Source organism: Gopherus flavomarginatus, chromosome 1, assembly GCF_025201925.1.
Source record: "Gopherus flavomarginatus isolate rGopFla2 chromosome 1, rGopFla2.mat.asm, whole genome shotgun sequence".
NCBI classification, from domain to species: domain Eukaryota; kingdom Metazoa; phylum Chordata; order Testudines; family Testudinidae; genus Gopherus; species Gopherus flavomarginatus.
In genome coordinates, this window is record NC_066617.1 from 139,576,997 (window position 1) to 139,589,163 (window position 12,167).

At 39.6% G+C, this 12,167-nt stretch overlaps 1 protein-coding gene across 1 annotated transcript in view; it reads left to right on the top strand.

Annotated features, from left to right (window-relative positions):
• The window catches only part of ANO2 (anoctamin 2), a 307,459-nt gene that overhangs the window by 75,391 nt on the left and 219,901 nt on the right, over positions 1–12,167 (top strand). Inside the window, exons 4-6 of the mRNA XM_050965225.1 lie at positions 1,519–1,670; positions 3,603–3,657; positions 5,080–5,131. Coding sequence (XP_050821182.1) covers positions 1,519–1,670; positions 3,603–3,657; positions 5,080–5,131 — 259 coding nt within the window. The remainder of the gene's footprint in view (positions 1–1,518; positions 1,671–3,602; positions 3,658–5,079; positions 5,132–12,167) is intronic.

Below are 12,167 nucleotides of genomic sequence, written 5' to 3' on the forward strand. Positions count from 1 at the left end.
ATAACTCCACCACCATGAGCAGCACAGAGTCAAGATCGATGTAGTTAGGCCGACACAGTCTCAGTGTAAACACTACATTGCTTACATTGACGGTTAGTGGCTTTTAGGAGCCATCCCACAATGCTGACAGTACAATGGATGCAAGCGCTCCTGGTGAGGACGTGCCCCACCGACACAAAGAGTAAAATATAGACATGCACAAACAATGCAATTGCTGCAGCGGCCATTTGCCAACATATGTTTGGTCAACTTAATTTGGCAGTGTAGACATGGCCTTACCCTTTCCTGTTAGTTGCTTTTCCTGCTACCCATTTTATCTTTCTGTTCATTAGTCATATAAATTGGACTTATTTTGCACACATGTTAATGCTAAATTGATGCAAGTGGCATGTTTTTTCTATGGTTACACTCATTTAGCCCCCTTTTGACTGGTTTACACTTGATGAGTAGAGCCCTGCATGGGTACAAATATATGTCCATGTATGCAGGTATCCACAGATCTAAATCGGTATCCGCAGAACCACAGAGATGTCCCAGGAACCACAGTGGTGAAAGGAGCAGAATGCGGGGCCGCCGCTCCCAGGAGCCAGCACCCTGTGCTGGCAGATCCTCCGGCGTGGCCCCCAGCCCTGCCCCCATCCCCTCCATGCAGCTGCCTGCATCTCCTGTCTGGGAGCATGTGTGCTGCTTGCACACACTAGCGCGACCAGGGACAGCTGCTGGTGAGCCTGGTGCTTGCCTGAGCGGGGCTAGGGGTGGTACAGCCATGCTGGAGGAACGGGGTGCTGGATTCCTGGGAGCGGTGGCCCCACATTCTGCTTCTTTCACCGCTGCAGTTCCTAGAAGAGCCCTGTGGTTCCGCGTATACCGATTTATGTCCACGGATATCTGCATCCGCACTATAAATTTGTGTCCGTTTAGGGCTCTATTGTTGTGTAATGTATTCCGCTGACTGTCACTGTTGAATATGTCCTTGTATGTTTATGCTATTCTTCCGGTGAAAGGCTGAATAGGAAGTTATTGTCTGACCACTAAAAGCAGCAAAGAATCCTGTGGCACCTTATAGACTAACAGACGTTTTGGAGCGTGAGCTTTCGTGGGTGAATACCCACTTCGTCAGATGCATCTGATGAAGTGGGTATTCACCCACGAAAGCTCACGCTCCAAAATGTCTGTTAGTCTATAAGGTGCCACAGGATTCTTTGCTGCTTTTACAGATCCAGACTAACACGGCTACCCCTCTGATACCTGTCTGACCACTGGGTCACCTCCTGAGGTGCTTGAGAACTACTTCACATAATGACGTTTGAAGCTTAGGAACTGGACCAGAACTATGACTGATGTAACCTAAAGCAAAAGGGACAGTGTCTGATCTCTCTTGCACAGGCATATATCTTCAGAGACTCCACAGACTTTAATTCCATTTTTAAATGGGACCAGAGTCCAGCTCACTTATGTATTTTTTTGATGTACATTTTGAAAGTCATTTAATAACATACATGGTTTTTACTCCTTTAGATGTATGAAATAAAAGAAGAAGGAGGAATTCTCAAGAAGCTCTCTGAAATATGGCACAAAACTACAAAGCCTCTGCAGCCCAGGGTGCCACAACAAAACAACACGAAGATGAAAAGTTTGTCTTACCCCTTTTCCAGAGAAAAAATATATTTGTGAGTATTTTAAAATGTAAAAGCCATTTAAGCAGACTGTAAAATTCTGTCGGTATCCTTCTTCCATTGTAAAATCTAGTACTTAAGTAAGTATCTGAATCAAAATGCAAGCACCTCTTCACACATCAGGTATTTTGGCTCTTGATATGAACTTTGTGGCTTAGGTCCATCTCCACATCTGAGTTGAACTCTGCTCTCAGATATTCAAGTGCAGCTACTATTGAGGTAAATGAAAGTTGACAGCTTTTAAGCAGAATTTATCCCTTTGGGTAAAATTCAAAAGTGAGTCCAAATAAGTCTAGTAGGAGTCTAAGTTTGGTAACCTATGCCATCTGCCTCCCCTCACCTTACAGTACCTTTAGTCTCACTATCAACTTCCTTCAGCTGACATACATGATTTTCCTCTTAAATTAATGCAAATCAGGAATAAATCCAGTAAAGTTAATGGAGTTACACTGGTGTAAATGAATGGAGAAGCAGAGCCCCTGGAATTCTCTCTCACTCTTACTTATCATTGTGTAACTTACACACCTTGTCACATCACCTCTGAATTTGGCCTTATGGGTCAGTTTAATGGAAGGTGAGTTGATGTAAGTTACATGCCCAGAGAAGAGAGGCGTAGCAAGAAAAGCAATTAACAAGAGGATGCAAGATAGGCCAACTCCCTCTTTAACTGGCATCTTTTTTCAGTTCCTTGGTGTGTAAGTTACACTAATGTAGACTACGTTACACATACACACTAGTAAGGTGTAAGGGAGTCTCAGTGAATGTGAATCTAACTTATACCGCTTGTTGGTTTTAGTGGGTTTACACAGGATATAAGTCAATGCAGAATTTCACTCACTGGATGTAACTGCTTCCATTGGATAAGATACTTATGACTGTGCGGGTAACAGAAGGGGTTGTATTCAATGAAATAGGTGTGTTTTTTTAACTTGAATTGAAAGTACCAAATAAATTATGGGTAGGGAATGTAACCATGCAGTCTAGCTTGTAAAAAGATATAACTTAAAATGAAGCTTTTTTTTTTTCTTTCTGGTTAGATTAGATTTATGAAAGTAATTAAAATTTGCCCAATACTATGCAAATAAGGAATTCTTGCCATCTGCCCTTCCACCCACGATAATGTGTTTGGGCCTAATATGATGTTTAACCGTTCTTATTACCTTATTAAGAACTGGTTCCCTGCATTTATGTCTGACAAATAAAGTCATATAAATATAATGACCTACCACATCATTTGTTGCCCTTTCTGATAATTTTCATTAAAACTGAATACATGTTAAGTCAGCTAGAGGGAGTGAACTGGCAAAGTTAATTTCATTGATGAGGATTCCTGGGTTTGTTTAGCAGTTATTTATGTAATAATATAATTATTACATAACTGTTACAGATTGATTGTATGGAAGCAAATGTAGTATTGACTTCTTAGTCATCCTGAAAAAGAGTAATGAACATCTGCATTAAGGCTAGTTGAAAACTGATAGCATTTATTGAGTCAAGGAATGTTAGAGTACTGGTTATTTTATAAGGAAAAAAACGTAGAATGTCAGTCTGTGTAAACAATGAAAACTTTCCTTACCAAAAGGTATTTTACATTTGGATAATGCTTCTGCATTAACTCCTACTCCTCTTTTCAACCTATGTAACACACAGTCTTCTTAATACACTGAACACTTTGTAGAGTTCAATAGGATCAAGAAACCTTCTGTCTTAAGAGACCACCTTAGAGTATCCAGAAATACATACAGTTCTGCTTCACCTTTCTCTCCTTTAAGCAGCTGTTTTTTCTCAAGCCTTTACTTGAATGGTCACTTAATACAGGTTTTGTTGTAATTGTTTCAGATGGATTCTTAACCAAATTGTTGTATAATCCTATTCATTAGTAGCATTCACGAAAACGTAACTAATCTTATCTCTCAACATTTTAAGGTACAACATTAAAGACAGAGACACATTTTTCGACAACGCTACTCGCAGTCGAATAGTAAGTAAACACATGTGGCCTCAGTATTGATAGAATCTTCTGTGCTCAATGGTATCTGCTTCAACAATGAATGCACCTGGTTCCCCTTGCTGACTTCATCAGTATTTGCTTATTGTTTCATAGCAACAGAAAAGTGCAATCAGGTGCAACAGATCCAGACAGTTGGTAAACAAATCATCTGTCTCATAATTGCTTGGAAAAGAGTGCAGTCTTCATATGTATAATGTTTTAATATTGTCATGCTTCCTTAAGTACTTATTTAGATATTGGTAAATATGTCAATTACTGAAAAGAAGAACCAGATTCTGCTCTCACTTAAACTGGTGTAAATCTGGAATAATTCCACTTGATTCCTTGCAGGATTTGGCTACTGGTTTTTAGGGCCAGAGCCTAAGAAGGTATAAATCACCATAGTGCCATTAACTTCAGTGGCATTACACTGATTTACAGGAGCTGAGGATCTGACCTATCTATAGTATTTCTAGGCTCTCTAGATTCATAACATAAACAAAATTATTACAATGTACAGCCAATCAATCATATTCTATATCAAGATAAAAATAATGGAAAAGTGAACAAAAATAGATACAGCTCCTGCTTATCTTATTTCTGTTCCCAGTTCTGCCACTCCCCTAGTGGGTGACCTGTGGCAAGTCACTTCCCCTCTCTGTGACTCAGTTTCATGCTCTCTAAAAATGAGGATAATGATACTGAGTTGCTTTTGTATAGCACTTGAAGACCTACTAATGAAAAGTGCTATATGAGAGCTAGGTATTATTTATTTTATTTTATTATTTATTTGAGTATCCTGCTGAAAGTAATGTGACTGACTGCCTTTGTGAGTAAAGGCAAGTAGAATTTTGCCAGATATCAGTTATTTTTTCAGGAATCCTTGTGACAACATTTAAAAGCATAGGAAAGACTGGAGGCCAGATTCTCAGCTGATGTAAATGGCACAGATTCAATGAAGGCAGTGGGATTTAACTGATGTAAATTAGCACAGGTCTGTTGAAGTCAATGGAGCTACTCTACTTTATACCATGTGAGAATTTGGACAGATATTTTCAACTTTTTCTTCAAGCGAAGAGATATAATCTATGAGTTGTACCTTCTGGCGAGGTTATTGTTAGTAAATATATTACTAAAAGAGAGGATTCAAATATTATTCATAGCTGTAACTTTCTTAGGTTTTTCTATAGGTTTTAGTAAAACGTTCTATTTATTTCAAAATTTAAATTCAATGGTCCTAAACAATATATTTATACATGAATCAAACATAGGATTGATTTAAATATTGCTATAAATTAACTGCAGAAGAACACCTTATTTTTAAGTGTAGTTCTGTGGCTTGTGCTGGCACTGTAATTAACTTAATCCTAAGAGATAAAATGTTTGTTGCATCACTGTTTTTTCTTTCTGTAGGTACGTGAAATTTTAAAGCGTACATCTTGTACAAAGGCTGAAAACAGTATGGGTAAGAGAATTAACAATCTTATATCTATGTTGTTTTGAAGGTGATTGTTTTCAGTACTTTTATTTTAATACAATTTAAAATAATCAAAATATTTGTCTAACAGTATGTAAAAATGTACTAATGCATTTTTCACATGAACTAGAGATTGAAACAAAATACATATTCTTAACAATAAAATCAACCCTGGGGATATAGTACTGTCCCTTTTTCTGAAGAACCACATAATGTTAGAAAGTAAATTGTCATCTTTTGAACAATTACTTTTAAAGACTCTCTAGCAGATTAGAAAGAGACAAGCCTTTAAATCAACTATGTTCATTTGTGTTGTGAACATAAATCTAAATGAAAGCCAGGCTCATGTTTGTCTTTGTTAGCATTGTGAAATTAATGTATAGATACTGTGTAAGGAGTATGCTGAAAATATGTTCCTAAAGTCTGTATCAAGGCAGAGTTGACAAACAGCTTTTCTGCCAGATAAAAGATGGTTATTCAGCTATCACATGTAAATCAAGCATTGTAATCCAACATAGTCGAAACCCATTTATGTAGGAAGTTGCGAAGGAGGATTCAAAACGTACAGGGAAGAAGCAGGATTTAGGGAAAACAAGCATTGCAGGGTGGGGATGGGGTCATGGAGAGGGAAGGTGAGTGTTACTGTCCCTGAGAACAGACAATGAACTTGGGAGATATAAGCAGAAGGCAAGGAGACACCCCTTATTCTGCACTTAGGAAGTAAATGGACAGCAGGTTTATGCTAAAAGCAGCAAAGAGTCCTGTGGCACTTTATAGACTAACAGACGTTTTGGAGCATGTGCTTTCGTGGGTGAATACCCACTTCGTCCGCTACATGCATCCGATCAAGTGGGTATTCACCCACGAAAGCTCATGATCCAAAACTTCTGTTAGTCTATAAGGTGCCACAGGACTCTTTGCTGCTTTTACAGATCCAAACTAACACGGCTACCCCTCTGATACAGGTTTACACTGTTCCTTTGGGGACAGTAGACCGGGTATTTCTGTGAGTGTTCTGTAGATAAGAGGCTGGAACTACAGGGAATACTTCAGAGTGGAAAGGGATGCACCTATTGTTTACCTCCAAGGCAAAGTAAGGGCTGGCATAGCCCAGAGGAATTTCTTTGGGTGGCTCACAGGCTCATGGTGTCAGGGAGCTGACATTCAGTTAAGCCACCAGCAAGTCTCTCTCTTGAAGGAGGCAGGTGACTCTCAGTCCTGGGTGCCCTCAGAATTGTCACATCTGTCTATAGGAGAAATGAGTGTAGTGCATCATAAATGTGGCCACATTATACCTCATGCAACTTCTTTGACCTCCATGGAGTTGCACAGTGTGTGGGCAGCACAAAACTTTGTCCATGGAGTGGGTTACTTTAAGCTGAGGTTAGTTACTAAAAGAAATATTTCATACAATATAGATAATAGGGTCTGACTTTCCTCTCATACTGGTTTTACACCAGGGTGACTCTATTAACTTTAATGGCTACCCCAACTTTAGTGAAATTGCTCCTTATTTATATAATCCACTGTGGAAGTGGGTTAATCTAAACCACCAAAAGGCACTGGTGCAGGACGAGAGTATCCACATGTAGAGTTAGCATGGAATAGCTATTGAACTTTGAATTCACACCCTAGCTGAGACAAGCCCTGAAATGTCTATTTATTTTATGGACCAGGTAGTACATTTTGGTTAAAAAAGTGTCATTTCTCTTTGGAGTCCTAGGTCCAAATTTTACCTTGGGTCACAAGTGATAATGACTTTGGCTTATTTAGCCCACCTCACAAAATACATTACACAGCTCATCAGAATTAATAGTCTATACTCAAGAGAGATCACAGACTGCAGTGGCAGAAGGGATGCCAGTTGAGATTAGAGCTGAATGAATGATTGATTTTTCAAATTGGCTACTGAATGAAAAAAAAATTGGGTTGACCCTAAATGGATTTTTTTGTTTGTTTTTTCTTGCCAAAATGAAGAACCCTCCTTTCCCCCAGAAAAGTTCAGGTTAAATGTAACAGTTTGTTCTGAGTTGAACAAAACATTTTGTTCAATCATAAATAATGTTTTTCTGTGGTTTGATTTGGTTTCTGTTTTGTATTCTTAGTTAAAAAAAATTAGCTAAATTTCAAAAAAAACTTTGAAATTAAAAGTCAAAAATATTTCATTTAGAAAATGTCAATGAAATATTTTGACTTTTTAAAAATATATTGAAATTTTATTTTTCAAGCTGAAACTGTTCACCAAATTCAACCTGAATTTTCAAATAGCTTTGGTTGACACAAAACTGCATTTTTCAGTTAGTAAACTATTTTGTCCAAAAATGTTCACGTAGCTCTAATTAGGATTGAGGATTCTGGTTCTTTTCCTGCCATCAAAGTTTTATCCAGACTGAATCTCATCCAGTAAACCCTCAATCTCAACCAAATAATTAGGAATTGACCACTTTGCCTGCGTTGAATGAGATGAAGACATAAAGTTGAATGTCAACAGCATGCTGAGGACCTTTCAGCCCACATATCCTAAAGGTTGCCATGCTCATATTTAACAAGAGGAGAGAAAGATGGACGTTGCAGTGTGCAATATGAGTGTGCTCTCAGCGAGGAGGAGCAGTTGCCCAGTACCACTGTCTGAAAACACTCAGCAAGAAAGGAACAAAGCCATACAAGAGTAGCTCTAATATAGCTTTAATAATACCTCACCCTCAAAGTATGTCAGGCAGCTGATAGATGTAGGAAAATCATAATGCATACCTGATCCTTATCCATTGCTAGAAGGATACCATCTACCAGATAAGGCAACACAGTCTTTGCTTTATAGAAAGGCTGGTACCCAGATTGACAAGGGTCAAGAAGCAACTACGTATTGTGAAAATTGTCATCGTGACTTTTTCAATAATCTTAACTAAGACTGGAAGATGATGAGATACTGGGCAGCAATTGCAGGTAGTTAGCCTCGTGATAGTTTCATAGGCAGCATGCATTGAAGAAGTTGTAAAGCTAAGAAGCACTACCATATGTATTGTAAGGAATACATCAAACCATTGAACACTGGAATCACTGCAACTTGCCCCAAAGAGCACCTCCAATAAGTATATTTTTGTCTTAAAGAACATCCTTAGGAAGATAACCTACGTTTCCAGTACAATTTTATTTAACTTTTGGTTGAAGAGCTAACTCCACTAGCAACCAGTTTTTTCAGGGCTGTGACATACCTACATACAACCAAAACTAATAAGTAGCTGTGTCACCCTTGCCCTCTAACCTAGGTTGCACTTTACAATACTTTGCTGCTAGAGTACTGCTCACAGACAGTCTCCAGCATGCAAGTCATTCTCAGGTATGTCTGTGGGTGTGCTACAACCCGCCAGCCACACCTCGGCTCTTGCCAGCCTTGGTCGTACTGTAAGGTGACCCCCAAAACACTCTTAGATTTTACCACAGAAATGTATGTCCTGTACTGCCCATCGATTTCCTCGACAATTCAAGTTTAATAAAGTCTGCTTTTTCTTTAATAGAAATAATATACACACAACTTGCCACCTCAAATGGAATTTCCCAGACACTTCAATTTAAACACACTGAATTAGACAAAACAATTAAACACGTTTATTAACTGCAAAGAGAGAGATTTTAAGTGAGTGCAAGTAATGAGGTATAAAAGTCAGAAATGATTATAAGAAATTAAAGTTAAACTGCTACTGGTGCCTAACTTAACAAACTATATCAGATTCAAGCAAAGTTTCTCACCATATGCTTTCAACAGTCTTACGGACCAAAACCTCTATGTCAGGGCCCTTCTCCCAAAATTCAGTGAAGACTTCTTTTGTCACTTCAGGTGTTGTGAATGTGATGGACAGGGAGAGAGAGTCTTGGAGGGTTTGCTCCTCCTTTTAACAGTTTCAGTTCCCCTTTTGAAAAAACATTTCCAGCTGGGTACAAGAGATAAAAAAGTCTACGGGGAAGGATGTTCCTTCACCTGTTTGAACTTCCTTTGTCTCCTCTTCCCATTTGATGACTGTTTAATGTTGAAATGACAGACCTGTTTGCCAAACTCAGTCTGAAACATGTATTAATAACTCCATAGAGTAGAATCTTATAACTTCACATACAGGGTTGCTACATATATTTTATCAGGACAGTATTGACCAGCAAATTATGAGTTTTCAAATGATACCTCACGAGGCATTCTTTGTACAAAAGTTATTACAGTAGTATGTAGGTTGTGGACACAGATACATTCTGTCAGATGGGCTTTTTGTGGTGCTTTAAGACAGATGAAGACTGCATGAAGTGCTCATTCACTGCTCCTTATTTCATGTTGTATTTGAATGGTATGTGGTCCTTGTGGACAGTTTTGACCTTTGCTTTTGTGTTCCATAGCAACGATTACTGATAATACTAGTTTATTAGACTTCAGCTTCCACTCATTTGAACATTGCTTGTAGCTATGAACTCCTCCTAAGAGGCTATCTCCCCTGATTATTGTATGGAAATTAGGAAATTCAGTAGTTACCATTTCTACAGTAATTAAATGAATCCTGGATTTAATGATGGTCTCAAGTGCACCATAGGTTAGTGGCTCACTGAGTTCCTTAAGCAGCCTAATTTTGTTCATCTTTTATGAATCCGTCACTTCCCTGGCTATCCGATATGGCAATAGAAACAGGGACCCTAATAGCTGCAGTTGTTTTCCACAATTGTATGTGTATTATACATATTAAGCAACAGCATAATAACACACTGAACACTTACAACTGGCCCAGTTTGACTGTTCAGTTCTACAGTTGTACAAGATCACGTCTGCTGCTGTTTAGGCTGGTGCATGCTGTTGTGCAATAAAGAGTTTAAGGAAATGTTTTCTTCTAACTTAATTTTAAATTTGCTATAAGCCATGGACAGCACCAGCTATTCCCCATAGTGGATTTGGTATATTCCAAGTTTGGAGATTTAAAAATCATCCCATTTCCCAGTAATATCAATTGAAATAATGATCAGATTTTGTTTTCTTTGTACAAGGGGGAAAATGTATTAGTAATGTTTGATTAATTCCAAAAATGGATTTTGCTGAAACTTTCCAGAATAATTTTCATTTGGCCATGAGAGATCTGACAGCACCAAAGAATAACTTTTGTAGGTAATTTTTCAGTATAGTGGAAAAATAAGGATCTGAAATAGACTAGCAGTCTTAACCTTAACTGTTGTATCATATAATGATGTCTCTGGTTGGATTGTCCACAGGAACTGAATACCACGACCTTTGCACAAATTAAAGGATGAGGTCCATTAGCTCAAAGACAGTGGTGGGCTCATATACTTCTATGTGTGGTCTAGTCACTAGATGAGGCAAACAGCCATGTTAACATGGGTTACAGTTGAGCTCTCAAGTGCCTCTTTAGAGCTTCTTGCCATTTTTTCCCATCTAATTTCCCACCTGACATCTGTGTGCTCAGTAGGAGTAAACAGATTCTCTACTGGTGCAGCTCTTGTGGACAGCCATGGATCTGGAGAACACAGACCAAACTATTTCCTCTTGTGGGCAGAGTTTTAAATGAAGACAGATAACTTTGCATTGTTATAAAAAAGGAAGTTGTGAAAGTTCCAGCATTTGGTACATTTAAAACTAGATTTGACCAAAGGTTAGTGTACATTTACTACAACATAGAGACAAACTAGGGCCTTGTCTACAATACAGAGTTTTGTCGACAAAACAGTGGATGTGTACACACTGCAAAGTGACTTTTGGCACCAAAAATGCCATTTTGGCAACAAAATAAAACTACCCCGATGAGAAACATAAGGCACTGTGTGCAAAATTTTTGTTGACAAAGTGCCAATGTAGACACCACGCTTGATTTTATCGCTTTAATTGGTCTCCATAGAGGTGTCCCACTATGTCCGTCCTGATCGCTCTGGTCAGCAGTTTGAGCTCCACTGCCATGCAGCCAGGTAAACAACCATCTGCCCCTCCCCCTTAGAAGCTTGGGGAATTTTTGAAATTCCATTTCCTCTTTGCTTAGCCTGGAGAGGTGTCATTACATCTTCCCACATGACCATGGCAGGTTATTGCAGCAAATGCTCTCCCGCTTGGACCACAGCAGAGCTGCTGGATCTGCTCAGTATATAGGGAGAGGTGGCTGTGCAGTCATAGGAATTTTGATATGGGCAGATTTCTCGAGGCTTGTGCAAAAAGCACTATGATCAGGACATGCTGCAGTGGAGAGCAAAGACAAAGGAGCTGAGACAGACATACCATAAGGCAATGGAGGCAAACCGTCGCTCCGGTGCTGCATATAAGACCTGCAGGTTCTATAATGAGCTTAACACCACCCAGAGCCCCGTGGATACTTTGAAGGGCCTGGAGGGCCCCCCAGAGGACAAAGTCATTGATGAAGAGGTTGAGTTAGATGGCGATGTGGAGCTCCAGCGGGGTCGCCCTGTGGGGCAGGCAGCCAGGAACTCTTCTCCACTCTGGAGGTGACTAGCCAGTCTCAGCAGTTGCTCTCCGGCAAGCAAGAAGCAGGACAGGAGACTCCTGATAAGAAGCTGTGGTTTGTGTTGTGTGGAGATGGGTTCAGGGTATAGAACTGTGGGAGGCTGGTTGTGTTTCTGTGTGCTGGACATTTCCCTGTGCAGCTAATCAATATGGCAGAACAGGGTGTTGATGCATGCCGAGATCTCATGAGAATCCTCCAGAGAGATCTCTAGGAAACTTTTTCCTTGGCAGATCTGCTTTGTTCCTTCTCCCATTGTAGGGAACTTTCTTGCGCTATTCGGCAATCACTAATGCAGGGACCAAAGTGGCGTGCAGGCTAGCAGCATAGGGAGCAGGGCAGAAACGACAAGCATGTAGTAGATGTGCCCTTGTTTCCTTGCTTAGCCTCAGAAGTGAGATGTCTCCTAGAATGATCCCCACCTGTAGAAAAGTATGGGAGAGTTTTAGAACTTTTTCCCTAGTCGGCTGCACTGCAACCCTTCCAGAGTGCTCTTTTCCCCATGTAATGCCCCTCCCTTCCCCAGCCAACAC